This window comes from Muscardinus avellanarius (assembly GCF_963383645.1).
Source record: "Muscardinus avellanarius genome assembly, chromosome: 9".
Classification (NCBI taxonomy): Eukaryota; Metazoa; Chordata; class Mammalia; order Rodentia; family Gliridae; genus Muscardinus; species Muscardinus avellanarius.
The window spans coordinates 43,432,142-43,452,116 of record NC_137795.1 but is presented as its reverse complement, the minus strand read 5'-3'; the positions used below and the strand labels follow the sequence as shown (position 1 = coordinate 43,452,116).

The 19,975-nt window shown below is 42.7% G+C and overlaps 1 protein-coding gene across 1 annotated transcript in view; it reads right to left on the bottom strand.

Annotated features, from left to right (window-relative positions):
* The window catches only part of LAMB4 (laminin subunit beta 4), a gene marked incomplete at both ends in the record, with an annotated part of 110,537 nt that overhangs the window by 25,595 nt on the left and 64,967 nt on the right, over window positions 1–19,975 (bottom strand). The window contains 7 exons of the mRNA XM_080701699.1: window positions 1,285–1,445; window positions 5,384–5,759; window positions 10,714–10,810; window positions 16,498–16,718; window positions 16,836–17,060; window positions 18,895–19,052; window positions 19,471–19,702. Of these exons, the coding sequence (XP_080557825.1) occupies window positions 1,285–1,445; window positions 5,384–5,759; window positions 10,714–10,810; window positions 16,498–16,718; window positions 16,836–17,060; window positions 18,895–19,052; window positions 19,471–19,702 (1,470 nt within the window). The remainder of the gene's footprint in view (window positions 1–1,284; window positions 1,446–5,383; window positions 5,760–10,713; window positions 10,811–16,497; window positions 16,719–16,835; window positions 17,061–18,894; window positions 19,053–19,470; window positions 19,703–19,975) is intronic.

The following is a 19,975-nucleotide window of genomic DNA, read 5'->3' as shown; positions in this document are numbered from 1 at the left end:
AATGATTTTCTGCTTTTATTTATCTGGCAAATTTATCTCTACTGTGTGGGGCTCTCTTCAATTGCCACCTACACACTGAAGCCTTTCCTAATTAGCCCTGGAAGAATTCAGTTCTTGCTGCTCCGCTTCCAAAGCGGTTGTCAGCATTGTTTACGGTTGTATCTATTCTTGTCTCCCTAGCAAACAGGAAAGACTCAAGGACAGGTACTTGTCATATTCCTCGCCTTATCCTTAACCGCCCAGAACAGCAGCAGGCATCAAGAAAAGGCTCAGCAACTACTTTTGGACTGAAGACTGAAGAGGAATAGCATGGAGCCGTTTTACCTTATCCTGCCTGCTTGGAGTAACCTCTGATGAATTATGAATTCTTCCAGGAAGTTCCTTGGTCCAGATTAGGAACCAGAGTAAATTCTTTCCATGACATTTATTGAGCATCATTAAGAGATCTTTGCTGAAATTTATTTCACTAAATTAAGGCATTCCTTTAGGGAAATTAGGCATTCCTAATTGCTTCCCCCCCCTCTCTTTTGGGTTAAGATAAGATGAAAAACAGATGCATACACATGGACTAAGGCAATGTAGCCAATGTTTATGTCTGGACATGGATGGGTTCGTGTATATCTTTCCTTACTTCTCAACTAGATGAGATGGTTTGAATAAATTCCATATCACCTCCCTTGGTAGTAAGTAACAGGTTGTCCACCTCCAAGTATGACAGGGGATGTCATCTTAAACAGCAGATAAGCTAAACAAAGTTTTGCTTGAAAGCTCCGGTGCTCCTCAATGTTGATTTGGGCTTCGGCACGGTGCACATTCTGCTTTCACAACTATGCGATATCCATGAGCAATGACTAGTATGTTGCATGATTCCAGTTCCTGCATAGTTCTTGTGAGAAACACTGTGCTCAGTTCTCTTTTGGCTCATATTTCTTTGCATTTGTGGCTGCTAGAAAACGGGGTGATTTATATCCATATTAGGATGTCTAAGTTGCTGAGTACTCAAGACGCCTTGCAGGGTTTCGTATTAGATTACTATGGGTTCTAAATAATTGTTTAGCAGCAGACATAAGTTACCTTTATTTGTTATTTTGAGCAAATGCGATCTAGGTTCTGCAGTGTTTAAAAGTTGAATTAGTCATGCACAAATAATACTTTGAACAGGTTTGTTCTCCAGGCTCAGGCGCCATGGTGGTGGCACACAGGCTGACTCCCTGGTGGAAGGCACTGTGGATTTCATCAAATTCCATGCATGCAGAAACAGTCAAACGGCACTTTCCCTCTTACCCATGATGCTTGCGTTAAGGACGCTGGATTGCCAATCAATTTCCTCCTGAAGGCTGTCAAGTAGGAGATCTGTTTCATTTCTCATTCTTAGGATGGTTTCCTTCAGATCTTGAAACTCATCTACTATTTTCAACTGTTCACTTAGCTGTATGATTTGTTTTCTGTGGGAGAAAATGAAGGCAACCCTCTAATACATTTGACATATGGTGAAAAAATATGGCACAAAAATTGCCCTCATTATTAGGTGCCCTCATTCAGAAGGGCTCCCCACGCACACAATTTTTCATTTGATTCTAATTCTCTGTTCATGGCTCATGTCTTTCCTCTTAATTCAGCTTCCTGGAAAGTTTCAGTATTCATTTGAGCTATAACTAGCATACAAATTCTAGTAGAATAAAGGTTTTTGAGTCTTTTCATTTCCACTGTTTGTTTTCTCTTTGCATTTCTTTTTTTTAAAGGTGTAAAATTTATTAACACCTTAAAAAACAGAACATAGCCACTGAATATGAGATACTTATTTATAAGTTTTAGAATAGGAGGAACAAAGCCGAGTGTGGTGGCGCACGCTTGTAATCCCCGCGCGTGGGAGGCGGAGATAGGAGGATTGAGCAGGTTTGAAGCCCCTCACTGGCTTAAGAGACCCTGTTGCCAAATAAAAGTATAAAATAGGTCTGGGAGTGTAGCCCAGAGGTAGAAAGATTCCATCCCCAGTACCATAAAAAAAAAAAGAATAGGAGAAACATTTTAATCAGCATTTTAAATGATCAAAGGAGTACATTTTTTTCTAGAAATACCGTGATTTTACTTTCCAGATAGAAGATTAATAAAAATGTTACATGACTGCTTCGGTTGGAAGCAGATAAACAAATACCTTAAAAATACAGTTTAAGCCAGGGGTGATAGAGCTTTGTAATCCCAGTACTTGGGGGGCTGAGACAGGAAGATCATGGTTCACCGATAGCCTCAACTGCTTGAAAGGGCACAGTAAAGATGTCACTTGTTCAAGCTTTTCTAAGGATAGCAGTCAGATCCTTTTGCCTCTTTTGACCAGAATTCATGGTTTAAGATCTGGGAAAACCCTGAAGGAATTTTGTGGTCATACATCCTTCATTAATGAAGCAACATTTACACACGATGGGTATTATATGAGCGCATCCCCTGATGGCACTGTAAAGACTTGGACTGTGAAGACTACACAATGTTCAGACGCCTTCAAACCCCTGGGCAGCACTGCGGGGGACAGACATTGCCGTCAGTAGTGTGATCCTGCTTCCTAACCACCCAGAACCCTTTGTGGTGTGCAACGATCAAACACAGTGATTTCTGGCCAAACTTAATAGGCCTGCTCAGCTGTGTAGGAAACTCTTCCGCATCTTTGACAGCTGCTTTGCCTCAAAACAAATGAAGAGTCATACCGGGAGGAAGCAATCCCCGCTGCTGCCACTTCAGAGCCTGTCCCAGCAATGCCACGAGACGAGATGGAGACACCACACTGACTTCCCCAGTTGAGGCCTGGGCAATTGCGGCTCTTCTCTTTGTGGCTCCCATTTGGGTACGCCTTTCTGGGATTACAGTGCCAAGAGATTCTCCAGATGAATATACCATTCTGGCTGTGTTTGTTTTAACACTACCACTGTGTCAGTCTGTCTCGGAAGTGACCTGGCAGCACCCAATTCAGGACGCTCTATCAATTTCAGAACAACCTGTTCGTAGAGGTCAATAAGGATGGTGTGTGTGTGTGTGTGTGTGTGTGTGTGTGCGTGTGTGTTACTGGGGATGGAACTACCTAAGGGCTTTCTACCTCCAGGTTATACCCCCAGACCTATTTTATATTTTATTTGGAAACAGGGTCTCACTAAGTTGCTGAGAGCCTCACTAAGCTGCTGAGGCTGGCTTCGAACCTGTGCGATCCTCCTGTCTCAGCCTCCCAACCAATAAGAGTTTTGTTTGGCAATTTCAGAGACTGAATAGCCTGTAGAACAGCATCCTAATGGCCGCTATTAATGTCAGCCAGAAAACTCTCAGTGATGTTCATGGTATTCAGAGACACAGTAGCTCCTCTTGTAAGGTGGCCAATGCCCGATGTAAACTGTTCTCCTTCAGGTACTGCATAAGAAAGATCACATCAGAAGCATCGATTTTGATCGACATAGCGGCCATTCTTCAGGTGCAGGCCCTACTCTCTCTTTGCATTTCAAAACATGCATTCAAGCTGGGCGTGGTGGCACATGCTGTAATACCAGTACTTGGGAGGCTGGCACAGTAGAATCACAGGTTCCAGGCAAGCTTCAGCAATTTAGTGAGACCCTCATCAACTTAGTTGAATCCCGTTTCAAAATAAAAATAAAAAGGACTGAGGTGTAGCTTGGAGGTGAAAGGCCCCTCGGTCAATCCCCACTACCAAAACACAAAACAAAACAGAACATAAATCCACATATTCAAACATGGTTCATTTAAAATTAATCTACGCTGGGAGTGGTGGCACATGCACGCTTGTAATCCCAGCATTTGGGAGGCTGAGACTGGAGGATCGCGGTTCGCGGACAGCCTCAGCTACTTAGTGAGGCCCTCTGCAACTAAGTAAGATCCGGTTTCAAAATAAAGAATAAAAAAATAGGGCAGGGGGTGTAGCTCGGAGGTCGAATGCCCCTGGGTTCCTTCCCCAGACCCGCAAATAAATAAATAAATAAATAAATAAATAAATAAATAAATAAAGTTAATCTAAACATGTGTGTCTATATTTAGCTTTCAACAACTGATAAACCAAAAATGTCTTGCCCAATGTAGGGTAAAATTCACTTAAATCTATAGATAAGCTAATTTTAGTGCTACTTTTGTACAGGATCTTATCTTTTTTTTTTTTTTTTTTGGTACTGGTGATTGAACTCAGGAGCATTTGACCTCTGAGCTACACTCTCATACACCACCCACTCCTATTTCTTATTTTGAAACAAGGCCATACTAAGTTCCTGAGGCTGGCTGAGAACCTGAGATCCTCCTATCTCAGCCTCCCAAGTACTGGAATTACAAACATGTGGCACCACACCCAGCCTGGATCTTGACATTTAATTTCCTGGAGTGCTGGTGAGCATACCCTGGGCATATTCTTACTCCATCACCTTCCTCTTTGAAAGTGCACCCCCTTGTCCCACTAAGCTTGCTGGACCCAGCTCTACAAGCTGGTTTGAGCAAATAGTGAATAGATAGCCTTCACGGTGGGAAATTTGGGTGCAAATCTTGAAGGTACAATTGAAGCTATATAAATTTATAGGGCTGATTTATCTTGGCGCCAGTACAAAACATTAACTAATGCTTCCTAGCTTTTTATTCTCTTTCTTTTATAGACTCTTTCTTCAGGCTCCAACTGTCAGGACGATAATTCTTCAGGCTAGTAATAACAATAAAAACAATAATTATTGTTATAACTGGTTTCCTTACGTACTTAGTATATGCCAAGCACCATGCTACGTAGCTCGTTTTGAGTAATTCTACCACAGTTCTTATGAAACTTACTTTTTTTTTTGGTGGTACTGGGGATGGAACCCTTCTACCTCCTGGCTATACTTCCCAGACCTATTTTATATTTTATTTGGAAACAGGGTCTCTCAAGCCAGCGAGGCTGGCTTCGAACCTGCGTTATCCTCCTGTATTCGCCTCCCAAGCGCGGGGATTACAAGCGTGCGCCGCCACGCCAGGCGAAACTGACTCTTTTTGGTGATGCAGTGGAAGCCTGGAGAAGTCACTGACTGAAGCCCCAACGCCAGTAAGTGGATAGGAACCAAGCTGGTGTGACCTCTGAATTCATGCTCATGGAGCTTTGGGTTCTTTACCCTCCTGCTTCCCTTTGAATTCTAAGCTATGCCCAGTCCTTTTTATTTTATCTTTTATTTTGAAACAGAGTCTCCCTAAGTTGCTGAGGCCGGCCTCAAACCTCTGATCCTCCTGTCTCAGCCTTCCAAGTACTGGGGTTACAGGAATGCACCACCACATCCCACCAGCGTTGGCACATTTCGAAACCGAAGGCAGAGACTGCAAAACCTCGGCAGGAGTCAAGGTAAATCAGGAATAGGGCTCTGTACTACTTGAGCACAAATCTTACCTAACAGAATCGTGACAATCCTTGACTTTTAAGAGTTCTCCGGATGAGAAAACGGGATGTTTCAAAATCCTCTCTACTTCAGACAGGTTTTCTCTGAGGCCTTTGAAGTCGGCCTCACAGTCAGTCACGGCCTCTCTTTTATCTTCCATGTTAGCTGTCCGCCCAGTTAACCCTCGCACGGCTTTGGAGAGGGAAGAGATGGCGTGCTCCCACTGACCAAAGCACAGGTGACATGGGAGACAAGTGGGGAATTCCTGACCGCGACCCCGGGCACAGCGGTCACAGCGCTGGCCGCTGATGCCCTCCCTGCAGTGGCACACGCCCGTGTCCCGGTCACAGGCGGGCGTTTGGGTTCCTTCTCTGCTGCAGTTGCATGCTGAAAAGGAAGAGAAAGAGAATGCTACTGTTCTTTTGCTTATGATTAGCTCAACAATAAAGCCCTCCACCTGAGAATCCTTCCAATTTGTGTTACTAAGGTGATTATTTATTTGTTTGTTTGTTTGGTGGTACTGGGGTTCCTGGAAGCCCTTCGGGCTACACTCCCAGACCTATTTTATACTTTTTTTTTTTTGTAATTTGGAAACAGGGTCTCTTAAACAAGCGCGGCTGGCTTGGAACCTGCGCGATTCTCTTGTCTCTGCCTCCCAAACCCGGGGATTATAAACATGCGCCACCACGCCCGGCTTGTATTGTTTTTAAATGGTCACTTTAGCCGGGTGTGGTGGTGCACTCTTGTAATCCCAGCATTTGGGAGGCTGAGACCGGAGGATCACAGTTTGTGGACAGCCTCAGCTAATTAGTGAGGCCCTCCACAACTTAGTGAGACCCTGTTTCAAACATAAAGAATAAAAAAAAATAGGGCAGAGGGTATAGCTCGGAGGTCAGATGTCCCTGGGTTCCATCCCCAAACCCGCAAAAAAAAAAAAAAAAAAAAAAATATATATATATATATATATATATATATTATATATATAAAATACACACACACACACACACACACACACACAATGCAAGCCGGGTGTGGTGGTGCACACTTGTAATCCCTGCGCTTGGGAGGCTGAGACAGGAGGATCAGCAGGTTCGAAGCCAGCCTCGCTGGTTTAAGAGACCCTGTTTCCAAATAAAATATAAAATAGGTCTGGGAGTGTAGCCCGGAGGTAAAAGGCCACTGGGTTCCATCCCCAGTACCACCAAAACCAAACCAAACCAAATCAAAACAAACAACAACAACAACAACAACAACAAAAAAAAAACAATTTCAGCCAGACATGGTGGCGCTTGCTTGTAATTCCAGCATTTGAGACAGGAGGATCATTCAGGTTCGAAGTCAGTCTCAGCTACTTAGTGAGGCTCTCAACAACTTAGTGGGACCCTGTTTCCAAATAAAATATAAAATAGTTCTGGGAGTGTAGCCTGGAGGTAGAATGCCCCTGGGTTCCATCCTCAGCACCACACACAAGAAAGTACAATTTCAGTTGGGCACCGTGGCGCATGCTCATAATCCAGTACTTGGGAGGTTGAGGCAGGTTCGAGGGCCAGAGTACAGTAACTTAGCAAAATCCAGTTTCAAAATAGAAAATACAATTGGGCTATGGGTGTAGCTCAGAGGTAGAATGTCCCTGGGTTTAATCACACACACACACACACACACACACACACACGCGCGCGCGCGTCAGAGATCTGTGCAATGATCATTAAAATACAGCATGCCTCTGTATATCCCAATAACATTATCGTGGTTCCTACATGAAAAATATAAGATGCCATTTTTGCCATGTGGGTATACACGTGTGGGCTCTTCCTGTGTGGGGGGCACGCGGATCTGATGGGGACAGCACACGAATGACTGCTGCCACCCCCAAGGCTGCCGCTGACTCTAAGAAGTGCCACGAGCGCCCTGCTTCCCAGTAAAACCAGGTGAGCTGCGCCGACCCATGTTGCTTCCATCCTATAAAGAGGCTAATTAATTTAAAAGGGGGATTGAGTGCTATTTTCCTTAATTTTAGGGATAGCTGATACTACAGTTTATGTTTATTTATTTACTTGTTACTTAGTATCGGGTATAGAACTCAGGGGGATTCTGCTTCTATACTACACGCCCAGTCCTTATTTTATTTTTTTTTAAATTTTGAATCAGAGTCTCACTGAAGTGCTGAGGGTCTTGCTAAGTTACTGAGGCTGTCCTTGAATTTGCAATCCTCTGGTCTCAGCCTCCCAAGCACTAGGATTACAGATGTGTACCACCACATTCAGCATAGTACTTTGAGTAGATTTCCTTTCTTTCTTTCTTTCTTTCTTTCTTTCTTTCTTTCTTTCTTTCTTTCTTTCTTTCTTTTTTTCTTTCTTCTTTCCTTCTTTCCTTCTTTCTTTCTTTTGCAGTACTGGGGCATTCTACTTCCAAGCTACATCCCCATCTCTACTTTCTATTCTTTATTTTGAAACAGGGTCTCACTGAGTTGCAAAGGGCCTCATTAAGTAGCCGAGGCTGTCCATGAATCCAGATCTTCCTGTCTCAGCTTCCCAAACGCTGGGATTACAAGCGTACACCAGCTATTTGAGTAGATTTTTGATCAAGTTAGAATATGGAAGATGTGGGGAGTTATTTCTGTTACTGAAATTTCTAAAAGTCTAGGGGATGACCAGCCTCTGTCTTTGGACTTCATGCAATCAAGAAAGTGCGAACTGAAAATACACTGAGATTCCATCTTACTACAGCTAGAATGGTGATTATCAAGAATACAAACAAGTGGGGCAAGGTGGAACACACTTATAATCCTAGCACGTCTAAGTCTGAGACAGAAGGATCATAGGTTCAAGACCAGCCTCAGTAACTTAGTGAGACTCTGTTTCAAAATAAAAATTAAAAAGGGCTGGGGGTATAGCTCAGAGGTAGAATGTCCATGAGTTTCATTCCCAGTATACACTACATACACACAAAAGAAAGCAAACAATAATAAATGCTGGCAAGGCAAGAAACAAGTGATTTAAAAAGCATTTGACAAGCTGGGTGCGGTGACACATGCCTGTAATCTCAGTACTTAGAAGGCTGAGACCGGAGGATTGCAGGTTCGAGGACAGCCTCAGAAAGTAGTGAGATTCTCACCAACCCAGCGAGACCCTGTTTAAAAAAATAAACAGCAACAATAATAACAACAAACAAACAAAATAGGGCTGGGGATGTAGCTCAGAGGTAGAATGCCCCAGGGTTCAATCCTTAGTAACACACACATGCACACACACCATTTGACAACTTGAGTATAAATAATGCCAATTACAAATTAAAACTAACGAACACACTAGGCATCATCTGTCTGCACACTGAGATTTTGCCCAGCCCTTTAGCAGCAAGCCCTTGGGGACACATTACTTCCCTGGCCAGAGGCCAGTCCTCCCCCCCACCCCCATTAGCTTCCCCGGGAGCTTCAGTGAGGTCTGTGTCCTGAACTGACTACTGGGAAAGTTTCTCTATTGCTTCACTTAAAAGATGAAAGCATTTTTATGAAATAAGATGATTAAAATATTGTATATGGGAAAAGAGGTCCTCCAGGACAGAATTTCCAAGAGCTAAAATTCCTCCCATTTTTTTCTTTGGTGGGGGAAGGGGGAAGTGCTAGGGATTGACCCCAGGCTGGGTGCAAGCTAGGCAAGGGCTCTACCACTGAGCTCCGCCCCCGGCCACTCCTCCTTGATTTCAAAATGAGCATTCTATTTAGAAAATTAAGTGAGATCTGGAGAAAATCATGGAGAACTTATATTTGAATTGGGCAAGAGAATGACGGCAGCATTTTGAGTCACAAGAGTACATTGGTACAGGACCGGCGAGGAGGAGGGGTCACCAGCATGCCGCTGGAGGGCGGGCTGGCTGCCGTGGTGAGTAAGCCATCACACTCGCCGCTCCTTTGGAGGCTGGCTCTAAATGGTGGTTCAAAAAACACACCCAGATTGTATATTTGCATGATCCAGTATGGTACCCACTAACTGTATGTGACTATAAAAGTTTAAATAAATAAAATGAAAAAAAAAAAAGAATTCCATCACTCAATTGCAGCATCACACTCTTTTTCTTTTTGGCACTGGAGATTGAACCCAAGGGTTCTCTGCCTCTGAGCTATACCTCAATCCCATTTTATTTTTATTTTGAAACTGGGTCTTGCTAAATTGCTGAGGGCCTCACTAAATTGCCGAGGGTGATTTTGAACCTTTGATACTCCGGTCTCAGCCTCCCACGTACTGGTATTACAGGTGTGCACCACCCACTCACCCACCTCTGCACACTTACTTCAAGTGATTGATAGGACCTGGGGCTGGTGGCTCCTGCACTGGAACGACAGATGTTGAACTTTTCCCTCATTGCAGAAAGTCCTATTGGACAGAGCTGCTCTAGATCCTGTAATTAGGGCTCGCACATGGAATGAAAGCCACTGGAATACACTCCAAAAAGATAGCAGTGCCACCTTGCTTGATCACTATCTGGAGGACCCAGCAGGCATTCTATGAGCGTATGTTAAGTAAATAAATAGGTGACTATGGGATAGACCCAGAGCCATGAATGTCTCTTTGAGGAACCACCTAACTCCCTGGCCTCCTAGGACCTAGCTCCCAGTTTCTGCCTTAATTCAGAGTGATGGGTTTTCCTCAACATACTTCCAAGTAGCAGAAAACTGGATGCAAGTGATGACGTTAGAGGTCTGCTCTGCTGTTATGAATTTGAGGGGTTTTGTTGAGATGGTGTCTTACTATGGTGCCAGGTTGGCCCCGAATTCTTGGGGAAGACATCCTCCTGCCTCAGCCTTCCAAGAAGCTGGGACTACAGGCATGTATCAAGGTACCTGGCATGATTTTGAGGGATTAAAATATAAGCCACAAGTTTAATATAAGCTAGTCTTTAATATAGGCCAAAAGTTTTAACCGAGAAAAATGATCTTATAGAGGCACAAATATATTGTAAGCAGAACTAAACTTTGTGAAATTTCAAGCTAAATCCATATCTATCCATCCTTCCTTCCTTCCTTCCTTCCTTCCCGCACTAGAGATTGGACCTAGAGGCATTCTACCTCTGAGCTACACCCCAGCCTTTTTTATTTTGAAACAGGGTCTCACTAAGTTGCCTAGGGCTTTGCTGAACTGCTCAGGCTGGCCTCAAACCTGCAAACCTCCCGTTTCAGCCTCCCAAGTACTAGGATTACAAATGTATGCTACCATGCCCAGCTCTAAGTCCACATTTCTAAAAGCAACGACTAAATAAGGGCATTTGAGTCTCGGTTGGTTCATAGCACGCCTGTGGCAGGGCCAGCTGACTATTCACGTGTTTGTAGAATTTCAGTACTTACGCACGCATCGCCCAAGTGGATCAGCATAAAAGTTGTCTTCACACTCGCGGCAGCGTTGCCCTCTGTAGCCCAATTTGCACAGACACTGGCCTGTAAGCTGTGAGAACAATCATGGTGAAGAATTGACCAGACTTAGGGTGTAAAATCATAACAGATTTTCACAGGAAACATTTTTCCCTCTGGTGATTTAGGACATACAGCTGCGCAAAGGAGGAGGAAGGATGATTCCCACGGCCAGCAACCGCCCCCGACAACAGCCAGGATCAGGAGTTAATGTGTTTTGGCTCAGGGCTCTTGAATATACCGCCTGCTTCCAGCTGTCCAGGGACAGGTGGCCCCAAATGGGGACGCATACACAGATGTAAATGAAAACAAAACACTTATTGGGAAACGGGCCACATTCTTTTCCTCCACAGTTATGGGAGTTCCCATAAAATGATTTAACATTTATCAATTAATTTGGCAACAAGTAATGTTTCTATGGTGGAATGCATGATGTAGTTTCTACCAACCGGGCTAGTGTTTTGCTAAACAAAACGACTTTTTTATTTTTTTGCACTTTATAATTAATCATTTGGTGACTGCTATTTAACTGTGTTTGGAGGAGAAGGATGAACTTTCCTGAACCCTCCCAACTGGATGCTTCACTAGCTTTTCTAAAAGCTGAGGTTTCAGAACAGGAGAAGATACAAATAAAAATCACTATTGCGGTAGTCCTAGATTATTCTTGGCCAGATCTGCTTAAACATCAGCTTATACGCTTCCAGCAAACAAGCGTCTTGGTTTACAAAGTGACTAGACCTACCAAGCCCTCCATCTCTAGCATCTGCTCAAGTGTGGAGAACTACCAGGAGCTCACTGCCCTAGAGGCCCGACATACAGCTGGTCATTCAGGGTAGCTGGGTAGCGCTTTCTTGTAATGGTGCATAATCTGCCTCCTTTTAACTGGTTCCCATTGTTCTGAGTCCTGTCTTATGGAACTGTGCAAAATAGAGAGCCTCCCTCTTTCCCAAGTAGAAATGGCCATCTCAGCTCATCTTTTCTGCTCTTCTTTGGGCCAGCCACCTCTAATTCCTTCAGATCTTTGTCACAGAGTATCACAGTTTTAGCCAGTATTCTAGTTTCCTTCCTTTGGACACATACTTCTTTTTTCTAGGTTATGTCTAAAATACAGTACTTAGCAGAGAGACAAATCCTGCACATTCTCATTCATATACAGAAGTTAAAAAGTTGATCTCACAGGACTGGGGAGCAGAAGAAGTTGGTACTTGAGACTGTGAATGGTAGAGGGAGGGGAGGATGGAGAAGGGCTCATTAATAGGTACAGTTAGATAGGAAGATTAAGGTATAACATTCTATAGCACAGCAGGGTGACTGTAACAATAATTTAGTACATATTTCAAAATAGCTAAAGAAAAGGATTTTATTTATTTATTTATTTATTTATTTATTTTTTGTTGGTCTGGAGATGGAACCCAGGGGCATTTGACTTCTGAGCTACACCCCCTGCCCTATTTTTTATTCTTTTTTTTTTGAAACAGGGTCTCACTAAGTTGCGGAGGGCCTCACTAAGTAGCTGAGGCTATCCGCGAACCACGACCCTCAGGTCTCACACTCCTGAATGCTGGAATTACAAGCGTGCACCACCATGCCCGGTTCAAGAAGAGGAGTTAAAATGTTCTCAAGACAAAGAATAATAGATATTTGAGGTGATGTACTAATCACCCTATGTACCTTATATACATGTATAAAAATAATGCATTCATCTGGGTGTGGAGACACATCCCTGTAATCCCAGAACTTGGGAAACTGAAACAGGAGGATTGCAGTTATGAGGCCAGCCTCAGCAAAATACTGAGCCTTCAGTACGACTCTGTTTCAAAAAATAAATAAATAAAATAAAAAGGGCTTGGAGGTAGAATGCCTCTGTGTCAATTCCAGTACCAAAATGAATAAATAAATAAAAATAAGAAAAGAGAAAAAATTACACTCCACCCCATAAATACGTACAATCATTACGTGTTAATTGAAAGTTTTAAAATTGTAAAAGAAAAAAAAGAAAAAGAAAAGTGGTGTTCAGAAATGAGAACAAGGCTCCTAGGACTGCCTGGCCATAGAGCAAGATAAGAAGACAATGACCACCCTGTCCTGGGCAGGCTCACTCCTGCTCCGGTCTGAACAGGCCTCTTCCACAGCCCTGGCACACTGCTGGCTTGCTTGAAGCTTGCATGAGACGAAAATCCGCAGATACTTTTCACGCGAGCTGGTGCCAAGTTATAACCCCCACCCTGTGTTTACGCAAGAGCTGTAAAAGCCCAACTGTGCAGCTTTACCTCTCCCCCGTTCACATTTCACCTTGTTTCTAGCCTACATGGCAGCTGGGTGGGATAGCTGGCCTTGTGTTCTGTCTTTATTATACCAACTTTCAGCTTTGCAGCTCTTGCAAATTTTAGAAGCTTCTTTCCCCAAGTCCTTTAAACTGTTGGTGAAAATATTGAACCGCATGTCTGGATTTTTCTGGGCAAATGCACTGGGGGCCACCTCCTGGCTGACACAGTGACATTTATCAGTAGTTATTTAAACAGCTGGGAATGTAATTGTCCACATGTCTTCTCTGCTCTCAAATGAAAGTGCTCCCTGACTCAGAGAACCTTCCCTGCGGGCTCCCCCGTGGACTAAACAACCCCAAGCACCCTTGTCGAGAAGGCTTTTTAGTTAAGCCAGTGCCATTGGCTTCATGGGCTGTGCGTGGCCTCCATGGCTGAACTGCATGTTCAGTGGTATAAAGATGCTTCCCAAAAGGCATAAGAAGCATTCCAAACAATGATGTCATCTATGCTAGAAGTTCCTCGTGAGGAAGGAGGCCAAGCTGTCCTGTAGAGGTCTACCAGCTTATTCCACGGTTGGTGGCTATGGGCATGGGGAGCAGGGGGACACATAAGATGAGTGTGGTCACTTCAGGTCCTGATCTTGGTTTCTAACAGCATTCTCCAACCTGTACTCATTGGAGAAATGGCTGCTTCTAGAATGAAAGCCGGAAATACCTAAGATGAGCCAGGAGCATTTTGCACTGCCAGAAAATGAGGAAATACTTTGACAAACCCTACATTATTGGAGTATGTCAATGAGACATGGGAGACAACTGAAAGTGCTTCCCATGGTCAAAGCTGAAACGACTGAACATCAAAATAGTGTTGCACCATAACCGATAGTATGAGTATCCATGAATCCACTGAGGTGATTGGATAAATGAATAAATAAGGGGGCAACAGACAAAAATCTTGTGCAGAAGAATTCCAGTGACTCACGGAGATACTCTGCCTTCAAGGAGGTGAACATAATCCTTACTTTTTAAGTGTGGGTTGTGCACGGTGGTTTTCTTCCAAAGAATGTAATATGAAAAGAGGAAAAGGGTAACTTTACGATATAGAAACCTGATAAATTCTGCTAGGTTATCAAGATTCACATCAAGTGTGATATGTCATGCCAGTTACTGTAATCCCAATTACTTGGGAGTCTGAGGCAGGAGGATCGCAGTCTGAGGCCAACATTGGCAAGTTAGCAAGACTTTGTCTCAAACCTGAAAAGAAAAAGTGTTGGAGTTGTAGCTCAGTGGTAAAGTTCTCCTGCATTAACTCCTAGTACAAAAAAGTGATGCCATGTTAATTATGCATACTTGACTGTGACATGATGACCTGACATGAAGACCTCCCTGGTCTTCTCCTCACAACCCGCAACCTCAGTCTAATGAAAAAATATTACATTACTTTTGCTGGGTATGGCGGCACATACTTGTAATCCCAGTACTTGAGAGACTGAGACAGGAGGATCATAGGTTCTAGGCCAGCAGGCGCAACTTAGTGAGATCCTGTTTCAAAATAAAAAATAAAATAGGGCTGGGTGTGTAGCTCAGAGGTAGATGCTCCTGGCTTCAATCACTGGTAACACACACACACACACACACACACACACACACACGCACACACACACCTTACATTGATTTTAATTGAGGGATGTTCTACAAAATAGTCAAAACTGTCACAGCCTTCAGCAATGAGGAATGTCTGAGAAACGGTCACAGCAAAGAGGAGCCTAAGGAGACATGAGAACTAATTGCAACGAGTTCTGGATGGGGTCTTGGAACATAAAAATGACATTAGATAAAAACTAAGGAAATCTGAAAAAAACGATGGAGTCCCATTTATGTTGCTATATCATCAGTATTGGTTCATTAATTGTGACAAATGTATCATGCTAATGTAAGACGCTAATAATAGGGGAAATGGTGTAATGGTGTAGGGTACATTTTCTCAGTACTACCAGCAATAATCTTACAAATCTATTCAAGTTAAAGCTTTATGTTTTTGAAAAGGAGTACGATACATTTGTATAGGTTGGTAAGTTGGGCTGGAGAGAAGGAAAGGGAAAAGAAAGAAAAATATACTGTCCATATAAGAATTAGCTTCAAAATTTAACTTGTGCAAGACTTGACTTTGAATAATAAGCTGAACAGTGGAACTAAAATTCAAGGTGAGTCATGTTTACTAATAAGGAAGATTCCAGCTTCTTAAATTAGCACTTGATTCCAATTAAATTCTGACTTCTATATTGTGGATGTGACTTTTTTCTAAAAGTTTTTATTATTGTTTTATCTTCTCCATCTATTTCAAATAGATAAACTAAGCCAAACAAAGACCAAGACAAAACAACAACAACAAAAGCTAAGCATGACATTAACAAATAGTTTTTCCACAAATAGTTAATGTCATAGTATTTTTTAGAAGTTCTGTGCTTCTTGTTTTATTGACTGAAATCATACCTGCAAGTAATGTTAATTATATATTATACAGTGCATATTTGTTCCCTGTGAACTCTTTAGAAATGACTCATGCTGATCTAGAAGTAAATGAGACATCCTGTTTTACTCACAAATAAAGCAATTGGTGAATCCTTAAAAATGACAGCTCCATTTTTTTTTTTTTTTTTTTTTTTGCGGGTCTGGGGATGGAACCCAGAGGCATTTGACCTCCGAGCTACACTCCCTGCCCTATTTTTTTATTCTTTATTTTGAAACAGGGTCTCACTGAGTTGCAGAGGGTCTCACTAAGTAGCTGAGGCTGTCCGCGAACCGCGATCCACCTGTCTCAGCCTCCCGAATGCTGGGATTAGACAGCTCAATTTTTAAAATGGGATTGTAAACTGGGCATGGTGGTACATGCCAGTAATCCCAGTACTTGGGAGGCAGAGAGAGGAGAATTGTAAGTTTGAGGCTGGCCTCAGCAACTTAGTGAAAGCCTATTTTAAAATTAAAAAAAAAGATGATAATAGTAAAGAGGGCTGGTAGTATAGCTCCGTGGTAGAACATCCCTGAATTCAAACCCTAGAACCACTAAATAACTAAATAAAATAAAGGCATCTTTATTATAAAATTGAAGGCATCTGTTTATTTTCATTTTATTAATAATATCTCCTGATTAACAATCTATTTCTTGGGTCCTCCCTATGATTTTGTGCATGAAATGGGGAAAGAGAAGGTTGGTGTTGGGGTTCTCCCTGTGAATGAAGCAGGTAAAGCTGAACTCTGAGACTCTCATCTTTTGGGGGGGGAGTCTTTTCACTCCTCAATAAGTAAAACACTGAAAGTGACCCTATGTAAAGCTAATCATGTATAAAAACACTAACAACAGCTTATAAGAAACACATTTTATAAAGCTTAACACATTTAGAAACCAAGTTTCCTGTCCATTCTCACTGAGTGCAGGAGTAAGCTTTAAAGCGTCTTGCCTGGTCACAGTGGCTGCTTTGAGAGGTCCGGTGGTCACAGTCACACGGCTGACATCCTCTGCCAGGGACTAGATTCCAGTGTCCGTCAGCACAACGGCTACAGGCCAGGCCTGTGACATTCGGCAAACAAGGGCAGTCACCAGTGACAGGATGGCAGAGGCAAGCTTCCTCTTCAGGGGGACACTTAGCGGGGTTCACTCCAGGACGATGGCAGGGGCATCCTGGGATGATAAAGCTGTTGTTAGAGGCAAATTCAATACCACTATCATCCAACAACCCGTGCAAACAGCTTTTTAGACCTGAATGTATTATTTCACCTGGGAGCTTTGCAGACTTACTTCTGCAGGTCTGATTGAGGGCTGATCCAAAATGACCTGGATTGCAGAACTGGCAATTGGGACCCCGAGTGTTGTGCAGACACCTGAGGCACTCCCCTGTTACCCGGCTGCAGGACTCAGGGTCAGTTACATCTATGTTGTTATTGCAGGCACACGGCTGGCAAGGCACTCCAGAAACTCTTGGGTTACCATAGAAACCAGGAGAGCATTCTTCACACTGAGTACCTGGAAGAAGAGGTGGGGGAAAAAATGGGATGAGGTGTGAGTGTTGGGCAGGGGGAAGAGATCAATATACATAGAGAATTGTTGGGCTCCTTGAGAGAAGTCACACTTTTGGGGTGAATAGGAAAAGTATTCTAAATTAAACAAAACCCCCCTTTTAATTATTCATTCAGAAAATCAAAAGTTTATTTAGAGCTAAGAAGTCTTTGGTAAAGAATAGATTTTAGTTTTTCTCAAACAATAAGAAGTTGTGGGCATAGTATTTCTGTTCCTTGTATAGCCAGAGTGACTCTGGCATGCCTCAGGACCCAAAGCTCATCTCAGCAACTGGCCTCTCTCTGGCATCCCATTATGAGAGGTGACCTGAGGCTTAAATGAGGCAGCCCGAAAGGGAAAGAGCCAGAACGGCAATTGCCCGGGAGATGTGTCTCAAGTGAAGACAGCGAGGGCCCTGGCAGGTGTTCCTGCTGATCACTGTTGGGGAGCCATCTTTCTCCAGTGCTCTCTCTCTTCCCTTCCAACCTCCAGGCAGCTGCCGTGATTCGGGTGCCCAGGCTGTGGGTCCACCCTCCAGCCTTTGGTTCATTCAGTTAGACATGCTGTTAGCCCAAAGATGGTCTTGTTTCTTAAAAACTGACCAAGCCAAACTGTGCTTGGAGAAGAGGGAAGAGAGAAGAGTTAACCGAAACCACCCGTAGCCTCTGATGGAATAAACAAGATGAGAATCAGCCAGGCAACTTGTGATTATAATGAAAATTATCATGGAAAGAAGAATATTGCCATAGTTTCTAATTATGGTCAAATCAGGCAGACTCAGTTTTTTCTTGTTTGCGTTATACATTTACGCTCGTGCTTAAGCTCTTTGAAAGAAAAGAATGTGACTGAGCAACAGATACAAATTCTGAATTAAGATTTATGCAGTTTCTGTATAATGCCCAAATCAGTGCTCCAAGACACTGAAAAACATAGTTATATCTGTGAAATACAGTCAAATTAATTGCTTAGAATTATACAAAGCATTTGGTGGATTATATTTTCTTTCCATTTTATTTGGTATTAATGTTATCTTTTTCTGTGGTACCACTGAACTACATCCCAGCCTTATTTACTTCATTTTTGAGACAGGGTCTTGTTAAGGTGTCCAGGCTGGACTAGAACTTGCAATCCTCCTGTCTTAGCCTCTCAAGTCACTGGGATTACAAGGGTGAGCCACTGCATCTGGCTTCGATTATATTTTATTATTTATTTGCTTATATAATATGTAGATGTACATATATAACATATATATGCTTAGTCACATACATATCTTACTTAATATGTGATTTTATTTTATTTTATTTTATTTTTTTGGTGGTTCTGGAGATGGAACCCAAGGGCCTTCTACCTCTGGGCTACATTCCCAGACCTATTTTATATTTTATTTGGAAACAGTGTCTCTTAAGTCAGCTGAGGCTGGCTTCGAACCTGCGTGATCCTCCTGTCTCAGCCTCCCAAGGGCGGGGATTACAAGCATGCGCCACCACGCCCAGCTATTATGTGATTTTATTTTAAATACATTAATTTCACTTAGTTCATTTGGTAAGCTACTTTTCTAAAACATTATTTAAAAACAATTATAGCCTACTGAAATGGGTTTTTAATCAGCTTTGGTTTTGAATCATTCGAATTGACCGTTCAGTAGAAGAGGAGCAATTTAGCAAATTGTGCCTCTTACCATTAACTGATGTTCAGCACCACTCATTTGCCCAAGGCAAATGATGAACATGTAATCATTTTCAGATTGTAGTGTGGGATACAAGAAGAAGAAGAAAAAGATCATGAACTATAAACTTTGTACCTGAATAACCTTGAAGACAATTGCAGATTACATCTGAGGTCCAGGAATTCTGATAACAGGAATGGGCAAAATACTGACCGCTTGAGGGAACATTGGGACACAGACAAGGACGACAAGCTTGCCCTAGAGAAGGGTTCCCATAGTAACCATCGAGGCACCTGTCAAGACAACTCCCTTTTATCAAAATGTTCCAGAGAAAGATCACTTGTTAGCTAGTGTGGATTTGCTGTGGTTTAGGGCAATGTGACTCTCAAAACTCAATTATTTTAGAAGATGCTCATTTGTTCTGTGAAACAATTTTTTTTTCTATTGGAAGGCTCACAGGATAGTCACTGAACTCAAACTGAGTTTACAATTTATGATTTACATGTTGTATTTGAGGAGCATAAAAGCAAGGTGTGGGGCAAATGTGTTATTGATTTAACCAGACATTTTTCTAGATCATGGGATGATTTGGAAGGATGATGGAGCGATGATCTCATCCACCCATAGCAGTCCTTCTACACTTAAATGCTGTCCAGTCTTAACGGTCCTCCACTGTGAATCTAAGAATTAAAATGCATGTGAATTTCATACCTTTCACAGTTTCTTCCTGTCGTAAAGCCTCCACAATTGAAGCATGACCCCGTGTCCGGATCACAAAGTTCTGCAAACCCATTGCAACTGCAAAGGTGGCAGCTGGGAAACCCAAAGTAGCCCTCCAGGCACCGGTCACAGCGGCGGCCTGTCACCTCTTCGTGGCAGGCACACTGACCTGTTATCTGGTCACATACTGTGTTCTTGGAGCCTTGGGAATGGCAGTGACATGCTGGATTAAGCAAAGAGAATTCTGTTGAGTGTTAACAAGCGGAGTGGTTCTGATTTTACCCTCCCTGCCCTACCCCTGGTGAAAAAAACAAATCTATAAAATATTTAGAACAAACCCTGCTATATAAAGAACACGGGTTAAATGTTTGTTAAATAACAATTGATGATTCATCGAATAAATAGCAGGTTAAGAACAATTGGGCTTTAGAACATTTGTTGTTAGTATAGAAAAACCAAGCAAGCAACATGTTTTCAACGACTTAAACTTCCGTGT